This window comes from Archocentrus centrarchus, chromosome 4, assembly GCF_007364275.1.
Source record: "Archocentrus centrarchus isolate MPI-CPG fArcCen1 chromosome 4, fArcCen1, whole genome shotgun sequence".
In the NCBI taxonomy this organism is placed as follows: domain Eukaryota; kingdom Metazoa; phylum Chordata; class Actinopteri; order Cichliformes; family Cichlidae; genus Archocentrus; species Archocentrus centrarchus.
The window spans coordinates 37,590,223-37,602,298 of record NC_044349.1 but is presented as its reverse complement, the minus strand read 5'-3'; the positions used below and the strand labels follow the sequence as shown (position 1 = coordinate 37,602,298).

The 12,076-nt window shown below is 40.8% G+C and overlaps 1 protein-coding gene across 4 annotated transcripts in view; it reads right to left on the bottom strand.

Moving 5' to 3' along the window:
• Nucleotides 1–11,478, bottom strand: part of ryk (receptor like tyrosine kinase) — a 69,790-nt gene extending 58,312 nt beyond the window's left edge. For all 4 annotated transcript variants that reach the window (XM_030727359.1, XM_030727356.1, XM_030727358.1 and 1 more), the window contains exon 1: nucleotides 10,806–11,478. In XM_030727359.1, the coding sequence (XP_030583219.1) occupies nucleotides 10,806–11,022 (217 nt within the window). In that variant the 5' untranslated portion in view covers nucleotides 11,023–11,478. The remainder of the gene's footprint in view (nucleotides 1–10,805) is intronic.
• Between the last annotated feature and the right edge of the window lie 598 nt (nucleotides 11,479–12,076).

The following is a 12,076-nucleotide window of genomic DNA, read 5'->3' as shown; positions in this document are numbered from 1 at the left end:
ATGCTACATGTCAAAATAATAAGTTCAAAGTAGCTGTAAGCTGCTGTGTGTTACAGCGTGGCACGAGTGGTATTTCCTACTTTCACTGCTTGTGCTAAAGTGTGAAATGATGCTGTGAGTTTGCTCTACATTTTTAAATTAATGAACAATAATTTACATGTGTTAGAGCTTCAAACTGAACTGCACTTATTTGACATACTGAGTGAAGGTAACAGCTAACATTATTTGTGGTTCCTTGTTAAATAACATTTCATTCATTGGGTTTAGGACGCACAGCTGCACCACACATACAAAAATCCAAAATCATTTATGGGAGCAAAATTAGATCTGCTGGTATTTGCCCCCAAAGGCATCTTAGACTGATGCGCCATGACCACTGAAACGAGCAGCAAAGCACGGGTTGGCTTTCTGTTTGTAAACTAAAGTCCCAGGTTAGGGATTTGGACTTATCATTTTATTACATTTTAGTCATAAAAAAAATAGTGATTATACTGTAGTTAATAAACAGTGTCTTAGAAACTTTATCATTTTTATCCGGCACTGAGAATCAATGTTAAGGTATATTAAATCTATCCCGACAGCACTAACATGCTTCCTGTTGGGTTTTCCTTTTGTTCCGTCTTTAGGAAGTTGACTCAATCTGTCAACAAATGTGGACGCATTAAACATATTTCCCATTCCCAGAAGTATAAAAGGTATTTAAAAACAGATTTAACTAGGAAACTGCTTATTTTGTCTGCATAATTCTCATTTTTAGCTGGGGACTGAGGAAGTTATGGTTTTGCTTGGCGTGTGGAGCCGTGGAAAAGTATTGCACTAATACAGAGAGCAAAGATTAGACAACAAGGATCTTTCAGTTGCAGCTTTTCCACCCAGAGAAAATCTTCTGTTACAGATTTAACCCACTGGGGTTCCTACCCTGGAAAATAGGCCCAATGAGGTTGTTATTATAGGTGACAGCAAATGAACGTACAGAAAGCTTATTTTTGCTTTACACCTCATGTTTTAAATGATTGCACGGATGGTCAACAAGACAGGAAAGAGAGGAAGACACAAAGAAAGCCATTGAGGCCTGTAGAAGCAGTGTCACAGCCCAGGTCACGGGCCATATGAATGTAGTCCGAGGCTTCCAGCGTGATGCAGCGTCTGCGTGGAAACCCAGCGAACAATAACTGCCACAGTGGTTTAAAGAGGTTTCTGCAGAGCCTTTCAAATGGAAGCTCTGTCAGAGATCTATGGTAAACATTTGGTTCCTGGTGCCGAGTTTCTCTTAAAGTTTCAGTTGTGAAGTGTTGCTTTAAAGTAGAAATGTTTGATCTTCTTCAGAGTTTGGATTTGCTTTCTTTGTTTGGCACCGCTGTAAAGTGAGTACTGGTCCATTTTAGGCGCACAGTTGGAAAAAAAGTATTTCGAGACATTTAGGGATGGATACTGGTGAACTTTCACTGATACCAACTGCATTTTTATGCCTAAAAGTGTATTTTAACACTTTGATCAGAACAGCAGTTTTTTTTTTTTTAAATAGGAAGTGTTGAACTGGAAGAGGAAACAGTTGTTTTTGTTCACAGATTTAGATTCGGAGGACGGGCGGTTTCTTAAATAACTTACTAATAATCCTGTTCATAAGTTTGTAAGTATGTTCTTTGCCTTGCACTTTACAATAAAAGTGGAGCAATATGGAGTCGTGGCCAAAGTTTGTCTTTCATATACATTTTTCATAAATTTAAATAAAGACAAACATAAATGGTAAAATGGTAAATGGACTAGTTCTTATATAGCGCTTTTCTACTCAATCAGAGCACTCAAAGCACTTATACAACCTGTTTGCATTCACCCATGCACTCCCATTCATACAAGCACTTCCATCATTAATTAAGCTAAGTGCTTTTTTAATTAACTAGCATTCACACACATTCATACTCCGACAGAACGGTCGGAGAGCAACTTAGGGTTAAGTATCTTGCCCAGGGATACATTGGCATGTAGCCTGGAGTAGCCAGGATTCGAACCGCTGACCTTCCGATCAGTAGGTGACCTGCTCTACCTACTGAGCTACAGCCACCCCATAATAGCAGCAACATCTGGACAGTTACTGAAGTCAGGCTAGTTAAAATACAGGTGCTGGTCATAAAATTGGAATATCATGAAAAAGTTGATTTATTTCAGTAATTCCACTCAAAAGTTGAAACTTGTATATTATATTCATTCATTACACACAGACTGATATATTTCAAATGTCTGTTTATTTTAATTTTGATGATTATAACTGACAACTAATGAAAAGCCCAAATTCAGTATCTCAGAAAATTAGAATACTGTGAAAAGGTTCAATATTGAAGACACCTGGTGCCACACTCCAATCAGCTAATTAACTCCAAACACCTGCAAAGGCCTTTAAATGGTCTCAGTCTAGTTCTGTAGGCTACACAATCATGGGGAAGACTGCTGAGTTGACAGTTGTCCAAAAGACGACCTTTGACACTTTGCACAAGGAGGGCAAGACACAAAGATCATTGCTAAAGAGGCTGGCTGTTCACAGAGCTCTGTGTCCAAGCACATTAATAGAGAGGCGAAGGGAAGGAACAGATGTGGTAGAAAGAAGTGTACAACAACAGGGATAACTGCACCCTTCAAAAATGTGGGGGAGATTCACAAAGAGTGGACTGCAGCTGGAGTTAGAGCTTCAAGAACCACCAGCACAGACGTATGCAGACATGGTTTCAGCTGTCGCAGTCCTCGTGTCGAGGACTCTTGAACAGAGACGGCGTCAGAAGCGTCTCGCCTGGACTAAAGACAAAAAGGACTGGACTGCTGCTGAGTGCTCCAAAGTTATGTTCTCTGATCAAAGTCAATGTTGCATTTCCTTTGGAAATCAAGGTCCCAGAGTCTGGAGGAAGAGAGGAGAGGCACAGAGTCCACGCTGGCTGAGGTCCAGTGTAAAGTTTCCACAGTCAGTGATGGTTTGGGGTGCCGTGTCATCTGCTGGTGTTGGTCCACTGTGTTTTCTGAGGTCAACGCGGCCGTCTACCAGGAAGTTTTAGAGCACTTCATGCTTCCTGCTGCTGACCAACTTTATGGAGATGCAGATTTCATTTTCCAACAGGACTTGGCACCTGCACACAGTGCCAAAGCTACCAGTACCTGCTTTAAGAACCATGGTATCCCTGTTCTTCATTGGCCAGCAAACTCACCTGACCTTTAACCCCATAGAAAATCTATGGGCTATTGTGAAGAGGAAGATGTGATACACCAGACCCAACAATTCAGAAGAGCTGAAGGCCACGATCAGAGCAACCTCATAACACCTGAGCAGTGCAGCAGACTGATCGACTCCATGCCACGCTGCATTACTGCAGTAATCCAGGCAAAAGGAGCCCCAACTAAGTACTGAGTGCAGTACATGCTCATACTTTTCATGTTCATACTTTTCAGTTGGCCAACATTTCTAAAAATCCTTTTTTTGTATTGGCCTTAAGTATTGGCCTTAAGATACTTAATTTGGGGTTTTCATTAGTTGTGAGTTATTCATCAAAATTAAAAGAAATAAACATTTGAAATATATCAGTCTGTGTGTAATGAATAATTTTATGACCAGCACCTGTATAATGATGTTCTACCTGGGGGCTAGCTCCCAAGCTATGGTTAGGCTAATATGCATACATTTCATTACCTGTAAACTCAACGTGCTTAACAGAAAAGATAAGAACGTGCAGAGACAGGATGGAGGATGAGGTTCAAATTGTTCTCAATAAAAGTTCAAGATGAGGGTCCCCTGATGGGCAGGGACAAACACCGTCATACCAAAGTTCAGACCAGAGTTCAGCAAACAGAACGTCTGAGATGATCCGTCCACAACACAAAGTTAGTCATTAATATGTTTGGATTACTCACAATGAAAAAGTCCTGATCTAAGCTTAATGTCCAGCCCTAGAGGGATTCTCCTCTGAAGGGTTCAAATATTTGGTGTTTGGGACACCGTGAGCCCACAGGCTGTAGCCACAGTGCAAGTTTTTAAAAACCTAATGACATGAACAGATAATGAGTGATGGCTGAATAGTTTTGGGGGGCTTGTGTCTGTTAAAAAACAAACAAACAAACAAACAAAACAGCCAAATTATTGAGGCATGTTAAAAAGACAAGAGCCTCATCCAACACAGGAGACTCCTGGATGGGAAACAGAGCTGATGCATCATCTTCAAATAAGTTGACTGTTCAAAAATAAATATGCTCTTCAAAATGAAATTCTGTGGGGAAAAGAAGTTTTACCATCAACACAACAGCTTCATTATCTCTGAACACAGTATGGAAACACTAGAGAAAGTGTGCTGAAGCTCCACAGCCATGAGCTTGACATCACGGTTTTCTGTCAGAAAGACATTCCCGCTCTGATAAAAGGAAGCGATAAGCTCCAAGGCAAACAATTCCAAATGGAAGTGCGTCTTGATTTCCATCCCTACTTTTGATCAAAGAAAGTGATGGCCTGTTTCAGTTTTTGATGTTTTAAGGACAACTCGATTAACTGACGCTCCCCTCCTTCCTCTTCCTCTGAATAAGACCTGCTGTTATGTAACTGACCCAACTCTTTCCATACTTAAATGTAATTTCTAACAGATGTGATTAACCAACTATGGCTCTAACCTTCATTGCACTCCTTCATATCAGGAGGAGTGTAGTGTTTTGTAAAAAGAATTGGCTAGTCTTTTAAACTGATCCTGGGGCTCGAGCACTGCTTCAGTAATTTAATCTGAGCTGCACAGCTGCAACACAATTCAGACCCAGGATGCGGGCTGGAGGCAGAGCTGATATGGGAGCTGAGGGTAGGAATGCATTTGGATTCTTGAGACAGACAGTTCTCTACTCATTCATCATATGCAAAACCAATCAGGGATGCTGCCTGTCTGCCATCCACAAGCAGAGCGTTTTCCGGTCCTTTACCAGCCCCCTGAGAGTCGGCCTGTTTGGTAAAGTTATCAGAATAAAACAGACAGTCCATCTGCTTTAAAAGCACACACCACTGCAGCACTACATTAACTGGTTATATTACATTTTATTATTGCAACAACTTCTCAATGCTTTTTACTGCTGCCCCTGACACAGTCGACAACTCTATTCTCCTGTGCAATCTATCAGCCTGGGTTGGGTTCAAGGGATCTACTCTCCATCTTCACCTCTCTAACAGAACCTTTTATGTGGTTGGATCTAATCCATGCTCCTCTGTTGCCCATCTGAATTGTGGTGTTCCTCAAGGCTCTATCCTTGGTCCACATTTATTTCTAATATACAGTTAGGTCCATTAGTATGTGGATAATTTGGAAATGTTAGTATTTTTGCTTCTGTACACCACCAAGGTGGATTTTAAAATCAAACAATGAAGATGTAATTGAACTGCAGACTTTCAGCTTTAATTCCTGTAGACTGTATTCCCTGTTTAGGAATCACAGCCATTTTTATCCACAGTCTCCCATTTTCAGAGGCTGAAAAGTAATTGTAGCATTCCTCAAGGCTCTATCGTTGGCTCACTTTGATTTTCAATATCCATGCTTCCTCTCAGTCACATCATTTACTACCATAGTATTGCACACATTACGCGCAGTGTGTGTGTGTGTGTGTGTGTGTGTGTGTGTGTGTGTGTGTGTGTGTGTGTGTGTGTGTGTAACTGGATTTTAATCTTGATTACAATGTTGGTATAATTAGGAAAAAACAATTTTTTTAATTCATTTTCATCATCATCTTAACTTTTCAAAGGCCGACGTGACCAGCGTGAGGCAACTGACAGCGAAACTGAGGGACGCTGTACACTGCAGCAACTTTGCAATAACAAGTTAGCCTCACAAAAGCATACCCTGCATTACTGCCCTTCTGGATACTGATCAAACCATAATTTAAAAAAATAACCACCATGTTGTATTCAATAAGATCTGAAACCAATGAGGTGATAAAGTTTACGGAGGTCACAGAGCAAGAGAGCCCTTTCCCTCATCAATTTCTGTACAATTTCTTGCAACTTGAAGAGTTGCCCTCTGCTGGTCATTAAATAATGCAGCAACCTACAGCAATACTGAAAAACAGAGCTGCCAATTTTTTTACTTACTTACTGCTTTTCAAACTCATGTGTCATAAGGACTCCCAAGAAAAGGGTCTATTGTGCTGACTCATGAGCCAATTCACATTACAAAAGTGGCAGTGTCAATAACACCTTACTTAAACAGCCAAACACAGCTACCTCAGAGCTTTATTTTATATTAAATACAAGCTTTTCCTGTTGTGGGAGTGAAAACAACTTTAGGAGATTGAAGTCCTTTGCAGCTGACAGGAAGTCATGGGCATGTGCCTGTACACAAGGCTGGTAAAGTGTACTTCTCAATATGCCCCCCCCCGAGGGGGTTTCAAAGGTGTTCCATATGGTGTTAAGTAAAATGTAAAAGCTGTATTGTTTCCACTCTGAGTGTCTCACATAAAGTCTTATTTATGCACTAGCTCGCTCTCAAAGTTTACACAGCACTGATCAAGCAATGAATAATAAAGATTAAAGACAACAATCAATTATTACTATTATTAATTATTCTACCTTGCAGAAAACAGCAGTCGCTGATCAGCTGGTGTTTGGCTTGTTTTAACATCAGTTCAGATCCAAACTAATCCATAAAACACACAATAACCTGTAACATCACGTATACAACAGCACTCAGCTGCAAGTGTTTGAAAAAATAATTGGTGAGAGACTCATGAGGCGTGCCAGATGCAACACCAACTAAAAGGTAAAGAGACAGGCACAGGTTATGACTGAATACACCTTTCGCTTTTCAGCTGCTGTCCAGCGACTTATGGTCACTAATTACAGCATGCTTAATAACTCATTAGTACATATTGTATGAACGAGGGTCTCCTGCTGCTAAAGCCCACAGTTTTTCTCATCACGGAAGTAGGGAATAACCTCTCCGGCGTGTCTGTCTCTGTATGGGAAGTTTATTGTTTGGGCCACACAGTAAGTATTATGGAGGGTCTCCAGCACTACCCTGGCAGTGCACGAGAGAATGATCTAACTATGGAAAAACTGCAGAAACTGAATTATCCCCACTATGCCATGAAATTACATTTTTTTGGTAAATTTACGGTGATGAACCTGCTTTCATAAACGTCTGTTTGAAGTCTCACATCTCCGATTAAAATTAAAATCTCTGCAGCGAGACTCCGCTGCAGTCCGTCTACATTACGATGCTGATGCCAGGAAGTTTAATTCCTACACTTACCGCTGCATCGTGGAAGTTTTTGTCCACACATACTGTTAGCTGCACAGACATAGTTGTCAAACATCAAGAAATTTCTCCGTACAAACATATGAGGTTTCAGACAAACCGCGAGAGAGGCCCTGGTCTGGCAGCACAAGATTAACTGTAACGTGATGGAGAACAAGAGCAAGCCAAAGGGACAGAGTCAGCCAACGATCCAACACCAGTCACATTACTGAGAGGAGAGAGAAAGCACAAAGGGTGCCACTTTTGTGCGGGCGCAATTTACTCTTCAAGGCTGCCAGCAATGAAATACTGAATGTAGGTGGCATGAGGACACAAGGGTTTAATTTGGGACAAGGTGGGGGCATAATGTTGGCAGGGAGTCTGTGGTACTCCCTTTAAAAATTTAGAAAATTATCGTTACATTTCCTGCAATTCTACACAGCACAGCCTTTCCACGTCAAAATCCAACCTGAAAGACGTCCCTACCTGACCCCCCCAGAGTCAGCTGAGATCTTTGTAATAATAACTTTATTACATTTACACATGCAATGTTTTTACCCTGATAGTATGCATATTTTCTGTGTTATTATTATTGTAGAGTCTTTACCTTACAATATAAAGCACCTAGAGGTGACTGTTGTAATTTGGCACTATATAAATAACATTAAATTGAATTGTTTCAGGCCCTTCAGGTACACAGGGGTGAGACAAAAATTGCACACTTTTTAATTTACATTATTTTATCAGCATTTCTGAGTCCTCATAGCTTCATAAGCACAAAAGATATTCCCAGAAAAACACATTTAAGCTCAGTTTAAAGTACAACCAAATCAATTTTACACCCACTCCAAGTGTCTCAATCTGTTTTTGTAACAATGATTTGTTTTTTTCCTCTGACCAACTTTGAACATAAATATTGTGGGAAATACCAGTTTCAACATAAACTGCACCAATTTAATGTCTGTGACACAGAAACATGCACTCAACCTGGGATATGAATGTGGGTAGAAAGGAGACGGACAGCCTGGTATAGCTCCCTGGTTGACCAGGTGACCCATACGCTGAGTTCAAGCCCACCCGGGCCATTTCCTGCATGTCAAACCCTCTGCTCTCTCTCTCCACTTTCCTTTCTACTCTACTATTGTGTCCCAAACAAAGACAAAAATAACTCTTAAAAGGAAGGTGGCAGACTTCTGCCAGGTGACCCTGAACCCTCCCTTAGTTATGCTGCAATAGGCCTAGGCTGCTGGGGAGGTTCCCATGATGCACTGAGTGTTTCTTCTTCACTCTGCTTATACCCCACTCTGCATTTAATCATTAGTTATTATTAATCTCTGGCTCTCTTCCACAGCATGTCTTTTTTCTCTCCCCTCAGCCCCCTCAGCAGATGACCCCCCCTCCCTGGTTCTGGTTCTGCTGGAGGTTTCTTCCTGTTAAAGGGAGTTTTTCCTTCCCACTGTCACCAAGTGCTGCTCATAGTGGGTCGTTTTGACTGTTGGGTTTTCTCTGTAATTATTGTAGGGTCTTTACCTTTACGATATAAAGCACCTTGAGGTGACTGTTGTGATTTTGTGTTATATAAATGAAACTGAATTGAATTTACGAGAAAGCGCTGGCAAATTACAAGTAAAAAAAAATGAAAATTTGAGAATACAATCCTGTCAAATTTAAATTTAAAAAATTATGAGAAAAGTGCATTTTGGGTAAACTTTAAACAGTCGTATAACTATATGAAAGAGAAGGTGGTTTAGAACAAATTATAGCATATGCAAAGTCTCTTTTTCCCTATATTTTAATGACTGGATCATCTTCTAGCAGCAATTCCTTATGTGTCCAAACAATTTTCTAACACAGTCATATTTACACTTGAATGCAGCTTATGGCTGTGAAGTGGAGAAACAACGTTGGTGTTCACATGTTCGATATAACAGTGTGGAGATCTCACACTGATCAAACAGCTTTAGGTCCTGAAGTTTCAGGGCCGTTATCTCAGATGGTCTCAGGATCAGAGCGGGTCAGAACAGAATGGAGCTTAAATGTGTTTCTCAGCCCTTAAACCTTCATGTGGGGATTTCCTGTATTTATGAAGACATGAGGGTTTAAAAACAATGGGAAGAGACCCCTATATACTTTGAGGGCCTGTAGCAGGTAAAAAAAAATAAAAATAAATTCACAATATGAAGGTAAAAACCTAAACCTTTAATGTTTAGTACCTATAACCTGACAAAATAACCATTGGTTCAATATCTAATCAAAAACCAGTGCCAGTAATTCTCAAACACACAATTTAAGGTCATATCCCAGAAGTCCCTACTATAACTTACACCCATACACGAGGAGGTTATCCAACACACCCTCCTTTTATAAAAGCTGGATGCAGCTGGTGGTACTTCCCAAAAAGATCCCCCAGCAGAATCAACATAATTTTGCTGATGCCACTACAAGATGATGGCACATTTATTGACAGGAAAACGTCAGTTAGCATCAGGAGCTGCAACATGAGATTCTCCCTCCACAGGGACAGTGCATACAAACACTTCTACCCCCTCATTAGGCTTTGCACATGGTAAATGACTGGTTTCAAAATGCACATTCAACACATCTAAAGCAAACCCTCCATTAACAACTTAGGCCCGATCCACAGGCTGGCTTCAGCCTGGCACTAACATTTTAAACATTCAGACACTATTAGACCAACATAACATGGAGGCCTGCACCAACAGCAGCTCGGCCACGAGGCAGAGTAATCTGCCATGTTTTAAAGCCACTGTGCATTTTAAACTTTGCGCACATTATAGCAAAGATTCTAACAGTTTAATATCATCATAATCATGAACACACAACTTTACACAATGACCAGCCACAACATTAAAACCACCGATGACCGATTATATCATAAGGAAACACGTAGATGTTACTTTGACATGTACAGACTGGCACTCCTCGACAGCAGTGGTCTCCACAGGTAGACAAACCAAGCAGAATACTCGATAAAATACATACGCCAAATAAATACATATACATGTATGTGACAGGGATAAAATTCTAATTAAAAAATCTGAACTGTATGAAGGGAAAAAGAGGGCAAATTTAGGAGACTGAGCCTGATGAAATTATATGTTTAAAAGTGTCAAATTCAAACAAGAAAAATGAAAAAAACTTGCAAATTTACCAGAAAAAAGAAATACCAGAAAAAAACGGACAAATTAATTGGAAAAAATGGCAAATTTACGAGAATAATAATTGAAAGCTTACAAGAAAAACTAAAAAATATGCCGAAAAATAAATCAAAACGAACATTTACGCTAAAAAAAAATTAAAAAAATAAGACAAATTCAAAACAGAAAAATTTTATGAGAAAATGGCAACTTTAGAAGAGGAAACGCACAAATTTACAAAAAAAAAAAAATGGCCAATTTTCGGTCTAAAATACCTGCTCAATGAGCTGTAAGAGTTCACTGCAGCTCCCCCGAGTTTTAAAGGTAAGTTTACAGATGTGAGGGGCACACAAACACATACAGAAGTGCACAAAGTTTGAACACAGCTGGATTTCCACGCAGGCCTCCTTACCCAGGAGCTTCTTCACCTCCTCCACACTCATGTAGATGTTGACTCCGGGGTTGTTGTTGTTGTTGTCGTTGACGCCTGCAGGGCTGCCCGGGCTGGCCAGGCAGCCGGCCCCTTCCAGCAGCAGCAGGAAGAAGAAGCCTCCCAGCCTCCAGAGCACCGAGTGCGGCCACACTCGGGACCCGGACGGGATGCCGGAGTCGCCGATCAACCCCAGCATAGCGGCGGCGGCTGTCTGGCTCGCTGTTGTTCTCGCTGTTCCCGGAGAATTTCTTTCTCATCCGTATCTGAAATTAATCCCGGGAGGCAACATTACGAGTTACTTCAAGCCCCGACACTCTTTCCCCACCAGCCCGTTTTTAGTTTTTTTGTCCTTTCTCGGTAGCTGGAGCGGGCTAACTTAGCCGGAGCGGGCTAACTTTCGGTCGGGCTGTGCTAACCGTCCGCGGTCCAAGTTGATTGTTTGAATGTTCGGGAAATTTACGAGCCGCGTAACATACACACCGGATCCCGCCGCATTCACTTGCGTTGATTACTGCGGATAGAAGCGGAAGAAGAGTCAAAAAGTGCCCTAAGCAGTAAACTGGCTAATACATCCAGCTTTGCCCCTCCATCGTCTCTGCTCCCGACGATTTTTCCTCTCAGTTTTCACCCCGGGCAGGAAGGGGGCGGGAAAGGGGGGGCAGCGGGGGCGCGTAGCGCTCCGGCTGCTGCTGCCTTCGTGTGCTGTCGGAAATATCACAACCAGCGGACTGCATGGAAGCAGCAAAGTCGAAGTTCTTTATTATAATAAAGATTACAAACATTCAAGCAGAGCTGCTCGCTGCACAGCAAATTATGAAATAATATCCACATCAAAGGTGCGTATGCATTATATAACCTTGTAAAGAATGCTTAAAGGAAAAAAAGAAGCACTTCTAGATTTCATATTAAATTAAAACAACATCAGGGGTTCGAGATTTAGGTTGTGTATTCATGAAACATTAAGAAAACTCGCAAATTTATGAGAAAACAATCACTGCCAAAGACATTAGTGAAGAAACGAAAACTCTTACTGCCAAAAACCCAAATTTAAAACCAACAGACTGAAAATTACAAATAAAAAAATGGAAATTTTCTGATTTTTTAAAAAAACGTTGTGATAAAAATGCCAGATTTATATAAACAATTTAAATTTATGATAAACATGGAAAATATATGAGACAAATCTGAATACTTATGAGGTCAAAAGGAAAACTGATGAAGGTGGAAAATGTATCAAAAACAGGCAAATT